Here is a 17,657-nt window from a genome sequence, read left to right on the forward strand (position 1 = left end):
TACTCATCATCAGAACACAACGGGCCGGAATATTTGCCAGTATGTCACTGATGACCACAGAATTAATGTCTGAATGTCTGAATGTCTGGAAATCCAACATGTTACTTAATAGTGAAGTAATGCAGAGACTGAGATGTGAGAAAAAATAATTTTATTCACTTGACTTGACTTTATTTGAAGGTCACTCAACCTTGGGCTTGCGTGCTGGTCTGTAATGGAGGACAATCTGGACCAAGATGAAGCAGTTGATGACTAAGAAGAGCAATCCAGCCAGCCAGATCGACAGGAATGTGTTGTAACCTTCAAACTCCAGGAAGTAGGCTGGCCCCAACCAAGCACCCTGACAATGAGGACAATTAGTTCATCATTGTGTGTTCAGTGTTAAGTACTTTTCATTTGTGTGTGAGTGTGTGTTTTTGTTGACAGATGAACTACCTGTCCAGCAAACCAGAGCAGCAGCAGTCCAACTCTTTGTTTTGGTGACAGGCGCAGGCGCGGGATGACCAGAGGAAGTAAGCACAGGTACCACAGGAAGTACTACAAAAGGATGCAAAGCAGTATTACTCAGGTCTCTGTGGAAGGTGCTAGCTGGGTCTTCATATTATAATGTGTGTGTTTGTACCTGAGAAGTGCAGACTTTGTTGAAGGAAACAAAGATGGCGGTGTGCAGGAAGCAACAGAAGGCCAGGTCACGGTGAAACGCCCACGATGCCAGCAACAGGAGGATGAACTGAGGAAGAAAGGCTGCCAGGCCGAGCCACTGGCTCCCCCTAGTGTCTGAACAGAATACATGAGAAGGCACAGTAAGGTTGTGATGTACCGATGTCTGTCACACACTTGGACCAGTTTTGGAGGGACGACATCAACTTATAAGAAAGATCTGTAAACACATTTGAAATTTGACTCATTTATAGTAGCGGTTCTCAATCTGGGTCTTGACACAGCACGGCTCAGGTTTCTGTCTCTCTCAACACAAGAACAGTGTTGTGGCTGAACACAGCTTCAAAGCATAGTTAAGGAATGATACAACCTCTATTTAATGGTTTTAGACTTCCTCACTCTAAAGAGAGAGCCATATCAGATGCTTTTTTGACCTAGAAGTGAGAATGGATGAGTTGATATAGGGGTGGGAGCATACCTGCAGTGAGATAGAGCATATAGAAGTATGGAGAGAAGTTGTGTCTCGTATCTCTTCTGGTCAAATGGTAGAAGTAGGTCTCATGAAGGAACTCCCATCCATACCTGACATGAGGAGATAAAAGGAAGCAAAGGGTTTACTACAGTGACATTGAAATTCCAATATTGTACATAAACCCACTGAATACTGTATGTTTACTCATGTGTTTCTAACATACAGTATGTGCTTGTGTGTGAAGTGTTTGTTAAGCTCACATGTGATAGAAAAGTGCCGTGAGCGTGCAGAAAACTCCCCCAGACACGGTTGCGAAGAGGAAGAGCTCTGGGCTGAGGAAGCTTCTGATGAACCTAACTGCTCTCCCCCTCCACCGCCGCCACCACCCCCTCTCCTCCTGGATTGGATTCCTTATGATGCGCAGGGTCAGTGCGATAGGCAGAGCGTACGTGATGGGGTAGATCTTCATATGGACCGACAGGCCGTAGAGAACGGCTGCCCAAAGCAGACGCCGCCCTACAAGTGATGAGTGGGCTGATGTTAGCAGATGAGCTGCAACTACAACATTTAACTAGCAGTTCATGAACATATCCTCAAAGAAACAGGTATGCACATCTCTCATTTTACTCAACATAAAACTGTGATTTTGTTTTTACATTATAACACATTAAGACATGACACTAATGCGTGCTAAGCAGGCTTTGTGAAGTGAGGAGAAAAAGTTAAGAGCTGGCTTGTGAGTTGTGACTGCCCTCTGCTGGCGATTTATGAGGAGTGCAGCTAAAAATGATAAGCACTTCTTCATGTAAAGCTACAGTGTAAACGGGTCAAAGCTGCAAAGGAAAATTCTGTCTGGGTTTTATGAGATGTATTTTTTTAGTTACTTTTATTAAATTTAATGCACACACGACAATTACACACACACAAGATTCCTTCCCAGCCATCCCAGGTAAATTAACATACAGTGCAGCAGCTACTTACATGATAGAAACACACACACAGACTCTTACCTTCCATACAGAGTAATGTCCCCAGCACCAAGGCTGCCAGGATTGACTCAGCGTTCCCCCGGCTGGACACTCCTATGGGCAGGGGGTTGAGGAGCCACAGAGAACAAATGCGTTGTGCAGGCTAAAGAACGACAAAACACAACTTGACACACAACTCATTTCACACATCTTCCCCCACAGACCAACGACTGCACACAAACACACCTCCGGGCTGAGGCCTCTAAGGCTAAGGATCCTGAGGATGAGCAGCCCTGACAGCACATCGCAGAGGATGAAGAGGATCTTTCCAAGCACCACGCTGATGTAGATGTTGGGGATGAGCAGCCATGCCAGGAGAGGAGTGTAACGGTATGTTGATCTGTTGTACGGTGACCCACCCTGAGGAGGTGTTTAAGGAAGATAAATGATGAGTGTATGACAACAAACAACATGGATCCTACTAAATTGAAATAATGTGGCATGAACAGAATGAACACTACTGAAAACATCATTCAAACCGATTTCAAGTTGTTTACCTCAAACAATGCGTGAACATTTACAGTTAAGCAACAAAACATTGAATAGTGATGTTTTCCAAGGAAGTGTCACCATGACGACACAAACCCTTGGCTCGTTACCTCTGTAATGAACCTCGCAGCGTCTGTGAACACATGATAGTCAATGTCGGTGTACTTGACCACCATAGTTCGGTCCTGGTATTCTCCATAAACAACCAGCGCCAACCTTATAGCGAGAGCAGCCGAGAAAAGGACTCGTCTCTCTGTCACTTTAGCGACCACAGCCTCCATTACAACCACAGCACCGAGTCATTCAATGGAGCCGAGCTAACGGGCTAAGAGCTAAAGAGTTTGCTCTGTTTGAGTTGGACGAGGCAACACGTCCATGTTTCGGTGTCTTCTTGTGGTTTTCATTCAGGAAAAGATGACCGCGCGAACTTAATCTCCACAAAGTCCCAGCTCTCCTCCACCCACGCGTATTTCTCGCTAGACAAGATTCCAAACATGACAACAGGAAATACTCCGGAAGCGCCGTTTTGTTTTGTTTTTGACTCGAAGCATGGCTGAAATTACCAGCAAGTAAACGGCATTATCGCCACCTGCTGGATAGGAGTGGAAACACCAAAAGACGAGTGGCATTCATCATCCGGTTCCGCAGGGCACTGTTCACAATGAAGCCGTCATCAGTGTGAGATGTGGCCAAAGGACGTCCACTTCTATGCCTTTCTGTGACTCTTCCAGTCTCTCTGTATCTCTGTTGCAACCTGCTGATGACACTCTGTGACACTCTAAGCTCAGTGGCCACTTCCGTCTGAGAACAACCTGTTTGAAGCCTCGCAATGGCGAGGTACTGTTGATCAGTTGTTAGGTGTCGTCTTGGTCTCATGATGTCAAAATGTGAACAGCATGATGAGGAGGACTGTTTAAATACCAATTCTGATTGAACCAGGACATTTATTGGTCGATTCATGGATCAAACACCTGTTGTGAATTTTACCGTTAAGCTCCTTGTAAGAGAACAGCAAGTTGTGCAAAAAGTACTGAAACATTGAACAGTTGGACATGTGCATTCAAAAGTTTAGAGAAGGTCAAATTAAGTTCACCTGTAAAGGTTAAAGTGCATTTTAGGTTCATCCTGAAATTTCACCCGAAAGCCCAATATCCCTAACTTTTTGTGAGTAGTGTATATTTTTAGTTGTTGAATATTTTTATTGAAGAAAGCATTTGACAATAATAATGAGCATGCAGTTATGAGAGATTTTGGAGATTGTTTTATACACAAAGTGGGGGAGAAAATAAAGAGAGAGAGGACAGAAATATTAATAAGACCTGGACAGTTGAAGTGTAGCAAAAGAAGCAAAGACGTTAGATATAATGTTTGCAAACCAAACTCTTTTATTCCTCTTCTTCAGATTCCATATACATGATATAAGCATAGTACAGTGATATACTGTATAACTGCACATTCTATGATAAGGCTGGTTTTAAACTTTGGTTAACTATTTAAAAAAGTGCTGGAATGAATGATTAGATTATCAGATCTTTATATTGTTAACCTGTGCTGGTACATATTCTCAGTATATTTATACTGGGATCAAGGCAAATTCTTGTTTGAAGGAAGATAAAATACACCACAGACTGATGACACACTGCAGACAAATTAGTGGAGTGTGTGAAGATGTAGCAAGCTGGTCTGAGCGAGTATGAGATCAGTATTATGGCAAAATTATTTTGAGATTGTAAAGAAAATCAGCAAATGTGTCGAATAGATTTGGACATGTGAAAAGAGTTTAGCAAATGTATAGAAAAGATGTGTGTTCATAGAAACATTTTGTGTGTCTGTAGAATAGATTTGTGCTTGTGAATACATTTTGCAGACCCGTAGAAAAGAATTGTGTTCATAGAATCGGTTTGCTAATGTGTGGACGATGTGTTTTCGCCAAGCACTCAAAATTACTACACTTCTTGGTCAACTGTGAAGTTAAAAACCAACTCAGGTTCCAGAACCTTTACGCCTGACCCAACACACCAATGAGAAGTCTGTCGTGAACTATCCAACCAGAAGGCAGAGTCCAACCGTCCAATCATTGTCCTGTCCAATGTGAAAGTTCTCCAAAGGCACGACAATGGTTGGATTTCAAACTTCACTTTCTGATTGGATAGTCAAAGACAGACTGCTCATTGGTCCGTTGAAGCCTTGAGATTTTGCCAATAACTTCACTGATACACAAAGAGTGTAGGAATTCTGGGTGCTTAGCGAAGATCTCGTCCACACATTTCAAACCGATTTTACTCATCTTTTCTACAGGTTTGCTAAATAAATTCACAACACAAATCGTTTCTTCAGAGATTTCTTCAAAACATTTTCCACAAGCACATCTACACATCTTTCCTACATATTTGCTGAACTATTTTTCTATACAGGTACACACCTTTCTACACATTTGTTGTTTTATTAACATATTCGTTTTCTTTACATCCTCTAAATTGATGTGGCAGAATCTTGAGCCCATACTGAATCCCAGACTGATCTTTAGACTGCTTAATTCAGTGCAAAGGCTATAAGTGCAAGAGTTTAATGTTTCATGATAAAAGTCCAGGCAGATAAACCGCAGGATCCGCTGAATAAGAGTGTGCACACTACACGATTTTACAGGCCACAAAAACGTCATATTTCCATTAGAAAAGCTTTCAGATGTTTCAAATACTGAACCACAAATAAGGGCTTATAGTGTGCACACACTCCAGAGCAGGGATTCTGGATCTTTCCCTCCCCCAAGGTTGCATATCAATAATAAATGCACGGTAAACCACACCCATTGAGAAACACTGCTCCTAAAGAATGCAGTGATCACTCGGGGGAGGAGAATCGGCCGGCAAAGAGGATGCTTGTGGTGGGATTATGTCGGATGAAGAAGAGGAAGGGGTGGTCTGCGTTGAAGGTGGGGGAAATCCTGGCACAGCGTAGCATCATGATCGCAGCAGTGGCAGCAGCGGCCTCAGTTCCCTCCTCGTTGACCTCGACGACAGCCTTGTGCACGACTTTTGACAACACGAGGTCGTTGCTCGGAGACATGCCTGAGAACAGAGAACAGAAAGGGACATTAAGTCTAATACTAACATAACTAACATTAACAAGGATCACTCTTCAAATAATGATTCACATAGTCAACACAAGCCATCAACGTGTCCTACCGGAGAAATCACTCTGTGACAGGTCAAAGGCGTCCACCATGCCCATGCTGGTCAGGATTTCTTTCAGGTCGTACTTCTCCTCCATCTTGAATCGAGGCAGCCTCACCTGAACCTCTTCCATATCCATCATGTCCTGTCGCGTCCACTCCACAAAGTTCTCATACGTCAGTTCCCTCTCCAGCTGGTGTGGACACAAGATCAGCGCTTATTGTGTGTGTGTCTTAGCTTGTCTGCTGGGGTATGTGTCTTTTGCGTGTGCTTGTGCTTGTGCTTGTGTGCTGTGTGTGTGTGTGTGTGTGTGTGTGTGTGTGTGTGTGTCCTACCTTTTCCAAGCCTGTTGTTGCGTCCTCTATAGCGCAGGGCAGAAAGATGAGCATGCTGAGGTCCTTCCCTTCGTATGGCAGCTCCAGGATCTAAGCAACAGATTTGGAAACTTTAAGTAGGAAATATACACGCATACATATACAGTAGTTGAGCAAGTGATCAGCTGGGTGGAAGATATTGATTGCTGGTTGTCTTGTCAGTTAGAATGTATCAACTGATTGATTACCTGGCAGTTGAGCTCAGGGATGAAGGCGAGGGGCAACTTAGTTTTCTGTTGCATCATCTTGACTGGCTTAGTGTCGTTCTGAAAATGCAAACAGAACAAAGATTTACAGAAATATCTAGAATGATCCTATAGAAAGGTATATAGTAATAATAATAACATGTCATCCTATAGTTTATAACTGTAACTCAGTAGGAAGCGTTTGTCTAACATTAGCTGTCATAGTGGCCCTGAAACGGCTCACTGCAGCTTTATGTTTGTAAGCTTCTTCCTTTTATGACTGAGGAAAGTCCAGTGTCTTTACATTCTCGCCATTGCTGAATCACTTTGCAGTGAACACACAAATACCACACTTGATCGTGTGACTGCGATTGCACAACAGAGGCGTGTCTGCGGCTTCACGCTCTGTGTGAAAAGGGCGAGTTTGCCAACAAAGTGAAACATTAGTGAGCTTTACTGAACCATTTCACATGTTGGAAGGGGCTGCAGAAAACTTTGATTGACAGATCCATTGAGAGATGGACCTACCCGCCTCCCCATGTTGACAGATTAATACAATGCACAAGTGTTCTAAAGAATCACACACTGCACATTGTGGGGGGTTGACAGATGGTTGAGGAGGAAAAGACAGAAATGACAATTGACATTTACATTTCTATTGTGTTTAAACTATAAAATACAGCCCCTATAACTTAGGTATTGATTAATGTCGGAAAATGAATCTGCAAGAATTGGAAGAAGCAAGAAGACTAATCAACTTAACCCCTGCAGTGTAACAGTGCAGCTTTTTGACACTCTGGCATGTTCCACCGTGCAATACTGCAATATGTTACCTTGTTGAGTTTAAACTGAGCATCCTGGGTGGCGCTCTCCTTGAACTGTTTGCTCCAGTTGCCTTTGAAGTAGATGGCATTGACCAGCACCAGCCGGGTCATCTCGTTCACCACACCTTGAGCCAGCAGGTCCTTGACTTTTCCTGGTGGCCAACATAGACACATTGATAGTTGTTGAATTTCCAGAGAAAACTCAACTCAACATCAGGGCGGATTGTGTGTGCCTGTTCCCACGCCACAGTGTGAGTGTGTCAGCATGTGTGTCAGCGTGTGTCAGCGTGTGTCAGCATGTGTGTGTGTGTGTGTGTGAGTGTGAGTGTGAGTGTGAGTGTGAGTGTGAGTGTGAGTGTGAGTGTGAGTGTGAGTGTGAGTGTGAGAGTGTGAGTGTGAGTGTGAGTGTGAGTGTGAGTGTGATCCACCTTGTGTCTGATCCTCCACCCAGCTGTTGATGTTGGTCCTGGAGTCCTCTGGCTTTTTTTGGAAGTCCACACTCTCCAGCTCTGCATTGTAATGCTTTCTGGTGCCACTGAGAAAATCCTGGAGCCAAAAATATTTATAAGTCAGCTGAATATTGGTAATTCAGTAAACATAAGACACACTACAGCCAGCAGAGTATTCACACAGTGTTTGATTAGCTGGTGCCAGACATGCTACCAATGCTGTTCACTCCCTGAAACAGTTTCATCTTTCAAAACATAAAGATCCCTATCAGGGTTGTGCACGCACACACACACACACCTCAACAAACGTGTAGGTCTGCTCCCCGTACAGCTTGTTGGCCACGCTGAGGGCATACGGAGCTCCCGGCTTGATGACCTCGCTCAACACTCCGGCAAAGTTGGCATGGACGTCATCCCCACAACTCTTGGTCTCCAGGCACTGTGGGCAGCCAAAGATGAAGGGTTGTTTACAGGGCTGCACTCAGTCGGTGATAGACGAAGGTCAATTGTGAACCAAGCGAATGTGGCAGCAAATAGACTTAAAGGAATACACAAACGTCAGCAATGACAATGCAGAATCAAGGCGTTTGTTGTAAATTGTGCCTTCTGGTGCTTCATCCTTACATCTTTGTATAAACTAAGCTGTCACTGAACGAATAGCAGCTTTATAGCCCTCTTTGTGTTTGTGGCCTCAGCATGGAGCCAGGTTGTCAGTGTATGCACGGCTCTAGAATGTGTTTACATTGAGGAAACGTGTATGATTTGTTGTTGAAACTGATGATCCAACAGGAGCATCTTCTAAAGTCTGTGTATTCCTTTCAGTCGAGAGCTTTCAGTCTTTTATTCTCTTTCTCTGAGAGCGCCTGCACCAAAAGGAATCAAGAAAGTGAGTGACATACGAAACAGGGAATAAATAAATAAGGTAAATAAATAAGCAGCATTAACAAACCCAAAGTTTCCAGGAGCCCATCCAGCAACTTTACACAACAACAACAACCCACCACCATGTTGCTTTAAACTGTCGCCTTCATTGTGGTTTGTGAATTTAGGACGGTGTTTGTCTGCACACAATGAGATAAGAACATGAACATCATCATACAAAATTGCACAATAACCACTCCCAGCGCATTCAGATATGTTGGCAAAATCCAATGTTTCAGTTTGATATGAATGCTGTGGTTTCCCTCTGAGAGACAGCAGGAAGCGTCTCCTTGTTACCTTGTCTTATGCAGTGTTATGTTATTGTTATGAGTAGTCTGGGTTTAAATCCCATATAGGTCCACTCTCTCACATTGTTAGTTTCTTTTTGAATGCTGTTAAAAGAGGGCGGAGGTTCAGACACAGATAAGCAAAGCAGTCGGAAAAACAAGTATTATTCCCTCAGGAGCCAGCTTCTGTCTGCCTGTAAGTATCCAACCACCAGAGGAAACACCCCTCAGTTAGTTCATCATTCCTTCAACCAAGGTGTTGTTACCCTCTTCAGCAGATGCGGTGGCAGCCTGCACATGTTGACAGTTTGCTGCATCTGCTCCTGCATGTGCATCCTCATCTGTCCTGCCCCCCGCGGCTTCTCTGCCTCACAGAAGCAGAGGACCTGAGGGCGCAACCGGTGGCGTTCGCCGTTAAATTTGGCCATCAGAAAATAAAAGAGGCTTCCTGGTAGTGATGTGTTGCGACGAGTGTGGGATTGGACCCCAGCACAGAGAGCTGCGTCAATAGGCACTCAAGCACAATGGACAAAGGGAAATGTTGACTCGGACTCAGCTTCAAACCCACAGCATTATTTTTGACACAAGCTTTATCATCACGGGCATTTTGCTGTTGCAGAATATGAAGCTGTGCATGCCATCCCTTCATCTCATTGACAAACTTACCTTTGAGAAGATTTTGTCATTTTGGAACCAGACTATTATTCCAGTGTTTATCTTTTGTGCTGCACAGCAAAGATAACAAATACGTCCTAGCCACTGAGACAGCTGGGAAAGGAGCTGATGTCAGAGCTGACCAGGTCTATTTTTAGAGTCAATGTTGGCCTGTGAGTTAATGAACTTGTTGAAAGAGAGCAATGTTCCCGATTGCACTTACTGGAAGAGAGAAAGCGTGACATTCTCTAAATTTTATCTTAAAAGTGTCCTTGTCCCTCTGAGTGAAATAGAAGAGCGAGTGAGGTGACTCCCATTTCAACTTCACCTTCTGGAACATGATTCATCCAAAGCAGGTTGTCTCACGGCTCATTGCTGTGAAGAATGAAAGCTCTCTTGCGTAACACGCCCTGCATGAATCTGTGCAGACTATCAATCAGCATCTGCTACATCTGCACCGCATGACACAAGGTCACAAAGGACACAATTCCCGATAGTTTGACAGTAATCCTCTCCTCCCACTCACTCACTCACTCACTCACTCACTCACTCACTCACTCACTCACTCACTCACTCACTCTGAGCTGTCTGGGTGTGGTGAGGGTTGGTGATGACAAAAATGATTCCTTAATGTTTACTCTCACCTGCTATCCACCTACCTTTACTACCTTTCATTCAGCGAGCACCCATTCAAACCCATACAGTCTGATGTCACTCACTAAGTCTAAAGGACAAAATGTTCAGTAGCACGCTGATAAGGCCGGCAGATTTCTCCACCGTAACCGAGGTGTTTATTGCACCCTCATTTCCACATTCTGTATGATGTCGCTATGGTGACACAACACAGACAGGGAATTACAAAACGGACTCAGAAATATGTTCCATTTTTGCCGATCCTGAGATAACGCAAAGGCCCCAGTTACCCCTCTGATCCAGATCAGGCTCAGCTGGATGTGGTAGAGCTGCCGTGAGTGCCGCGAGCACAGGCTGAGGAGAGCAGGTGCCACCTCGCTCCTTCTTCTGACAAGATTTGGCAGATCCCTCCAGCTGTACAGAATATTCATATAGACAGGTGTGTGTGTGTGTGTGTGTGTGTGTGTGTGTGTGTGTATATATACCTCTGACATCTGTGTGGCCGTGTTGCCTCTGGCCCCTAGCAGCACCATGGCCAGGGCTGAGGAGATGCTGAACGGGGAGTAGAAGACATTTCCAGTGTTGTCGCCCTCGCTCAGCTTTTTAAACAAAGCCAAGGCAAAGCTGGTGTTGGCTTTGGAAAGAGGGCTGGGAGATTGCTGGGCCATTGTGCCTGTTAGTCAACAAAAACAAGTGCATCATACACTTATAATTACTGTTTATCCCCTTTGATGTGACACATTGGGCTCTGCCCTCTTCAGGAATGAACTCCAGTGACAGTTTATGAAGTTTCCTTGATAATGATTTGACATTTAAATCTTGTAGGACTCAACCTCACTGATCACCTGTTTGTACCTTTTGTACTTGGAGATAAAACAGTGGGCGGTGGCAACAAAAGCTAAGATACAGTGTGAGTTTATAAAATAATCAGGTAATACTTTCTAATTAGGACTTAAACGTTTAAGTGCAAAAATTGTCCTGTAGAGTTTAAATAGTCTCCAATCATTTCGTTAAGTACGGGTAAGCAAAGCAAAGCAACACTTTGTAAGAAGGAATGTGGCAGGAAAGCATGTAGGCCAAGACTTTGAATGACGTAGTATTGTAAACAGATACCTTTGCATACAACAGAGCTAAAGGTGAGCGATAAAAAAGCAGCTTTAACAGATTTGTTAAGTATATTTCCATTTATCTACTGGCTCCACTGACACAGACTGACTGAGGACTGTGATGTACTTACAGCCTGTTGTTGTGGTGGAGCAGTGCTCAGAGTGGATCGAATCTCAGGAAGAACTCAGATCACCGCTGCTGTTGTATTTACACGCTGACACGCCCAACAAGCTTCCGCTCTAACGGCAGCCGGTGGAGGACAAACGACTGATATACGTACGCCGCGTTTTTTCAACACACACACACACACACACACACACACACACACACACACACACACACACACACACACACTGAACTAATGAGAACAGATGTAAACATGCATACAAACATGTCGGACCGCTGTAAGCAAAGTAAGTACTGAAACAAACCAGATTTGATGGCGAAAACTTTATTAAAACTTGTTTTTATAGCATCAGGGTTAATAGAAAAAAAGACAACATCTGATGAGACCTGACAAAATTTCAATGTACAAGTGTGAAGCCGCAGACACGCCTCTGTTGTGCAATCGCAGTCACACGATCAGTGTACAAGTATCTGTCTTAGACGTTGATGTCATCACTTATCACTTGTCATCACAGCCATAGATTGCCTGGAGACAAACTAAAGCAGAACCCAAAGCTTCTCCCTTACTTATAAAGGCTATATTGTAAATGTGCAAAAGCCAAATGTGCAACAGGGAAAGACAAAAGCATTTCCTCTACAATACCATGAATTCTACTTTGCGATGCGTGATAACTACTGAGCCTTTGGAGCTCTAGTCTAGAGCAGCAGGGTTCTACAGGGTTCTACAGTTTTCTAGACCTCCACCCACTGAGAGAAGGTGCTCACGCTGGGGTGGAGTATCGGCCAGCGAAGAGGATGGTCATGGTGGGGTTATGGCGGATATAGAAGAGGAAGGGGTGGTCTGCGTAGAAGCTGGGGGTAATCTTTATTGAGCGGGTCGCCATGACAGCAGCAGTGGCGGCGGCGGCCTCAGTTCCCTCCTCATTGACCTCCACGAAAGACTTGTGGACGACCTTTGATACGAACAGATCGTTGGCTGTAGACATGCCTGAGGGCAAAGAAAGAGATCAATTACAAATATATATATTTGTGTTTCTCCATATTGTACTTGAGTTGCCATGCAGATTATGAATACAGCAACGTATCCTACCAGAGAAATCACTGAGTAAGATATCGAAGGCGTCCACCATGCCCATGCTGACCAGGACCTCTCCCAGGTCGTACTGCTCCTCCATCTTAAAGCGGGGCAGCTTCACCTGAACCTCAACCTGACTCATCGCATCCGGTCGGGTCCACTCCACAAAGAGCTCATACGTCAGCTCCTTCTCCAGCTGGGGTGGATACATCACCAGTTAGTTAGTGTATCAGTGTGTGTGTGTGTGTGTTTGTGTGTGTTGGTGTGGGTGTGTGTGTTTGTGTGTGATGGTGTGTGTGTGTGTGTGTGTGTGTGTGTGTGTGTGTGTGTGTGTGTGTGTGTTTATCCAGACCTTTTCCAGGCCTGTTGTCTCATCTTCTATGTCATCAGGAAGAATGATGAGCATGCTGAGGTCATTCCCTTCATAAGTCAGCTCGAGGATCTGTCCAACAGGAGGTCGCAAAGGTTACAGCAGTCTGGTCTAACTGAGGGACAACTTACTTGGTTTGAGTTTTTAGATTCAGGTTAAAAAATCCGTCCTTTCGATGGAGTTCATTACAGTGTATGTGAGTCAGCGTCCAGTGGTCGCTAGAAGAACTGCAGCTTAAGATACAGTTCTTCATTATAGTGTAGAATTACAATTATTAGTAAATGAATATGGAACATGATGAATTAAATAGTTCATAAAAAGCTACATGAGTGATATAACTATGTCAATTGGAGTCCAAACCCGATTACCTTGCAGTTGGCCTCAGGGATCATACTGAAGGGGAACTCGGCTTTCTGGAACATCATCTTCACCGACTTAGTCTCATTCTGAAGAGATTAAGAAACAGAACAAGTGTAATAATATATTATTGTGCACATTTACCATTCTGTTCTCCTTCTGTCATAGCAGAGACTTGAATGATTGATCATAAGCTCCCCATCAATACCCGTTACTCTCTCTCTCTCTCTCTCTCTCAGTAAACAAGGTCAGCTCAGGTCAGCTTTCTAGAATCCTTCTGCACTGCACGTCTACATCCTCAAAGTCAAACTGTGTACTTCTTTGTAGAAAGGGTCCTTTGTGTGAAGAAGCTGTGCTCGCCCACACCCATGGGAGGTTTGACACACCCCTGGTGAAATGGCACCGCACTGCTACTTGTGTTGGCAAACTTGTGTCATTATATTCCTCATTACACGTCAGCAAACTTCACTCTGCACCCTCTTGTTCTGGCTTTACTCGGTTGCACCTTCCAGAGCTTTTCCTGACTTTTCGTAAAGGGGACTATTCCTCTTTGTGATCTATGATTTATTTTTTACTTTGTTCCGATTGATTTTCATTCATTGATATTATCTGATCCCCTCAGAGAATGTATCAGATGGCTTTGTGTTACACTGGCTCCTCTATTCTCCTGTGGTTGGCTCAGTGATGCAGGCTGATGGGTTTGTTTACCTTGTTGAGTCTGAACGTAGCATCCTGGGTAAATTCCTCCTTGAACTGACGTTTCCAGTTGCCTTTGAAGTAGATGGCATTGACCAGCACTAGCTTGGTCAAGGAGTTCACTGCATTCTTCGTCAGCAAATCTTTGATTTTCTCTGGTGAACAATACGGACAGATGGAACTAGGATCATATTCAACTACCAATACAGTTTGCATGTGTCTGTTCCGACAGCCCGAAATGATGTGCGAGCAGCAGGGATCATGAGCTGGGACCTGGTCTAGACCTACACCTGGTCTTTTTGCAGTGTGTGTGATTCACCTTGTGTCTGCTCCTCCACCCAGCTGTTGATCTTGAGCCTGGCCTCTTCTGCATTTGCTGAAAAGTCCACCGACTCCAGCTCTGCGTTGTAGTGCTTCCTGGTTTTTGCCAAGAAGTCCTGGAACCATAAACGGCACTATTAATGTAACTGATTCACTAATTCACTTGAAGAATTAATGATAATTTACTTTGAGGCAGAACTATGCATCCTTTCTAGGCACACACACACACACACACACACACACACACCTCCACAAACGTGCAGGTCTGTTCCCCATACAGCCTGTTAGCGAGGCTGAGGGCATACGGAGCTCCTGGCTTGATGATTTCACTCATCACTTGGGCAAAATCCTCATGAACATCATCCTCACTGTCCTCGGCTTTCATGATCTGTGGACAGCCGCAGAAGCCCTGTTACAAAAACACTTTAAGTATGTGACCAATCAACACTCATTTCATCGCTCCCTCGTCTCCTCATACATTTTGTCCCCAAAGTCCCACTCAACATTTATTTCCTTATTTTCCTTCCCTCTCATTTCCCCCAAATGTCTCATGAGAACAAATCCCCAGTCTCTTTTATGTCAGTGTTGTAATGTCACTCAAAGTCAAATCACAAAAGAAATTTGGAAAAGGCAAAAATCCGACAATAACACTGACATAAAAATTGTTTTGGAGCACACCAACCCAAACCTGTGTTGTTTGTCATTGTCACACATGATGGATGTCCCTTTGCATGTTTCCCTTCACCAGATCACAGCACACAGCCCCTCCATTAGTTCACTGGTGGTGCTGTTACCATCTTTTGCAGATAGAATGGCAATCTGCTTCTCTGTTGAATCTGAATCGGCATCCTCCTTTGTCTCTGAAACAGCGGCTCCACTTCTGTCTTTGGTTCATCCCTCTCAATAAAATGAAGCACCTGTGGGGAACAATTGGTAGTGATGACTGTAGAGTTCAGTGTTGCGTGTGTGCATGAACATAGACGGTGTGAGGTGAAGCTCTCCTTAGGGGGGCAATGAACCTACACACCCAGGCATGCACACACAGGTTTTAATCACTGCGAACGATCACTGCGAACGATTACTCACAGGCAACAGTATTGTTAACCCATGGAGTCAGAATCACTCATGGGCAAACGCCATGAATATGGTGAAGTTAGTGAAGACAGGTTTGTTTCTGCCTGCTTTGGCTCCAGTGTGGTGATCAAACTCACATCAGGGAGAAAGCCAGCTGTGCACGCCGCTCACATTCCGTTGTAGTTTTCTCATGCACAGGCATTAATGACCTAAACAATCTGGACAAATTAAGTGATTTTATTCCTGTTTTGCCACTTAAGGCCCATTTTCACTATGTTGTTCCATCTGTTCCACATATGTGTAACTCATTCTACTTTAGTCACACGTCACTGTCACATCTGCAGTGTTAAACATTGTTCATGCTGACAGGGGCCCCGGATTTGTTTTTTCACTCATTGTGCATCGTATCTCTGCCAGAGCACAAGTCTCCTTCAGGGACTCCTTCTGCTTTTGAGCTTTATATTCAAGTATACATAATGTTCCTAGCTGTGTGTGTGTGTGTGTGTGTGTGTGTGTGTGTGTGTGTGTGTTGGCTTGCTTTTACAACGCCTCACCTGGTGTTAATTAAGTACTGAAAAACGGAATAATGGATACCATGAAAAACGCTCCAGAGTTTGAAGTTGAATTGTCTGCTACTAATCCATATTTAAAATGAATGTTCTCCTTAAATCAACTTAGATGAATAATGTCTTATACAAATGAACAAAATGTCCATCTGCTCAGCATAATGGAAACTGATCAGGTCAGCACATTGCTTTATAGTATATAACATATTTATCACCACGACACTTCCACATTATATATGATGTTACTATAGTAACACAACACACAGCTGTGCCTTATAAAACCAAAGGGAGAGCTGACACTTGCTTTTTTTCGCTGAGGCTGCAGGAGAATTAGGATTAATACCAGTTGAGGCACATTCTCCTGCCACACCCACGACACCGCACCACGAGGATACTTAACCACATAAGCCTCCACAACTCCACAGCAACGCAAAGTCTGCAATCAGTTGAGTTTTACTGCTAAACTGAGCTCACACACCTTTTCAAAATAAATGCTTATCTGACCAGGATTGGCTCTTCAAAGTTGGATCTATCTGGGAAGTCTACTGTTCCACTTTGACTTCTTTTGTGCACCCTGTAACCTCTGAAAACCACACCTTTCTTTCCCTTAATTATGGGCGGCACAGATGACATCATCGTTGTACAATAGATACACCCACTTGTAGCAACTTGTGTCTGCTCACACACCTGAAGTCCAAATGGGAGTGTGAACGACTGAAATAGAAGTTGTGGTGATATTCACAAAGATAGGAATGTTTGTGTGTCTATGAGTATGTGTGTGTGTGTGTGTGTGTGTACCTCTGACATCTGCGTGGCCGTGTTGCCTCTGGCTCCTAGCAGCACCATGGCCAGGGCCGAGGATATGCTGAACGGGGAGTAGAAGACATTTCCAGTTTTGTCGTCCTCGCTCAGCTTTTTGAACAAAGCCAAGGAGAAGCTTGTGTTGGCTTTGGACAGAGAGTTTGACGTTGCCATTGTGTCTGATCAAAAGAAAGAATGCATTTATAGAGACATTAGAGTGTAGCTTACATCCTTTAATCATATACGTTTTTTAAAGAAACTCCATTGACTGTAAAGAATCACAAAAGATTCTCTCTTCACCAAGAGAGTAAGAGTTTCACTACAATACATAAACAAGTTTCTAAATCAAGGCATTGAATCGGTTTTGTTGCCGTCACACATGCATCCTATATCCCACATAATCCAAACCCACAGACACGGAGTGAATGATACACCTACTGTCAGATGCTCCTCTTCAGCCTAACAACTGATCTGAATCATTGCAGTGACAGGATTATTTATTCTGCGGGAGGAAGCGGTGATAACGCCACACCCACCAGAAAAACAAGCTTGAGTAGGTAGACTATCCAAAAATTACACCTATCTGTAAAACACATGCACACCAATACTGCTCCATGGAAATAGGTGTGTTTAGTAGGGACCCTACCACCCCAAACACACCCTACTTTAGTAAAGTAGTAGTGATTTGTTGTATGTGTTAAGTAGTAGCAACTTTAAGTAGGATTTAGGAGGATTCAAACAGATTTGGCTCAACCTCATTACGTTAATCTCCACAATATGACAAATAACTGCTAAATAACTGTTTATTTTGTTATGCTCCTTCATTCCTGTGTGGTCTTGTTCTGGGTCGGTTTGTATCCTTTAGCTTTCATCTTTGTGAGCCTGGTTTTGATTCCAGGTGCCGTGAGCAGGCAGGTTTGAAGTTGCTTTACTTTGGGGCTGTGATGAAGGCAAGGCAGCTTTATTTGTCCTGCATAGTGCAAACACAAGGCAATTCAAAGTCCATAGGCAGAGA

The 17,657-nt window shown here is 43.9% G+C and overlaps 2 protein-coding genes across 6 annotated transcripts; both read right to left on the bottom strand.

The window, feature by feature from the left end:
- Nucleotides 1-134: 134 nt before the first annotated feature.
- Nucleotides 135-3,269, bottom strand: pigm (phosphatidylinositol glycan anchor biosynthesis, class M). Its single transcript, XM_076138157.1, has 8 exons — nucleotides 2,760-3,269; nucleotides 2,347-2,520; nucleotides 2,143-2,263; nucleotides 1,393-1,648; nucleotides 1,139-1,242; nucleotides 623-777; nucleotides 436-537; nucleotides 135-340 (listed from the first exon to the last, which is right to left on the bottom strand). The coding sequence occupies exons 1-8, from the start codon at nucleotides 2,928-2,930 to the stop codon at nucleotides 182-184; spliced, it is 1,242 nt and encodes a 413-aa protein (XP_075994272.1). The 5' UTR covers nucleotides 2,931-3,269; the 3' UTR covers nucleotides 135-181.
- A 747-nt stretch (nucleotides 3,270-4,016) lies between these two features.
- On the bottom strand, nucleotides 4,017-17,141 carry serpinb1l3 (serpin peptidase inhibitor, clade B (ovalbumin), member 1, like 3). 5 transcript variants are annotated; one of them, XM_076138155.1, is made up of 10 exons: nucleotides 17,081-17,141; nucleotides 16,640-16,821; nucleotides 9,129-9,248; nucleotides 7,953-8,093; nucleotides 7,634-7,751; nucleotides 7,215-7,357; nucleotides 6,385-6,462; nucleotides 6,158-6,247; nucleotides 5,835-6,015; nucleotides 4,017-5,717 (listed from the first exon to the last, which is right to left on the bottom strand). In XM_076138155.1, exons 2-10 carry the CDS (start codon nucleotides 16,814-16,816, stop codon nucleotides 5,491-5,493), a joined length of 1,275 nt encoding a protein of 424 aa, XP_075994270.1. In that variant the 5' UTR covers nucleotides 16,817-16,821; nucleotides 17,081-17,141; the 3' UTR covers nucleotides 4,017-5,490. The 5 variants fall into 5 exon arrangements, with proteins under 5 accessions (XP_075994270.1, XP_075994267.1, XP_075994271.1 ...); XM_076138152.1 differs by lacking the exons at nucleotides 16,640-16,821; nucleotides 17,081-17,141 and adding exons at nucleotides 10,635-10,822; nucleotides 11,387-11,497; XM_076138153.1 differs by lacking the exons at nucleotides 4,017-5,717; nucleotides 5,835-6,015; nucleotides 6,158-6,247; ... (3 more) ...; nucleotides 7,953-8,093; nucleotides 9,129-9,248 and adding exons at nucleotides 11,692-12,370; nucleotides 12,473-12,653; nucleotides 12,810-12,899; ... (3 more) ...; nucleotides 14,449-14,589; nucleotides 14,996-15,118.
- Nucleotides 17,142-17,657: the final 516 nt, after the last annotated feature.

The sequence above is a fragment of the Genypterus blacodes genome, unplaced genomic scaffold (assembly GCF_046128005.1).
Source record: "Genypterus blacodes isolate CSIRO-AG114 ecotype Tasmania unplaced genomic scaffold, CSIRO-AGI_Gbla_v1 ptg000348l_1, whole genome shotgun sequence".
Classification (NCBI taxonomy): Eukaryota; Metazoa; Chordata; class Actinopteri; order Ophidiiformes; family Ophidiidae; genus Genypterus; species Genypterus blacodes.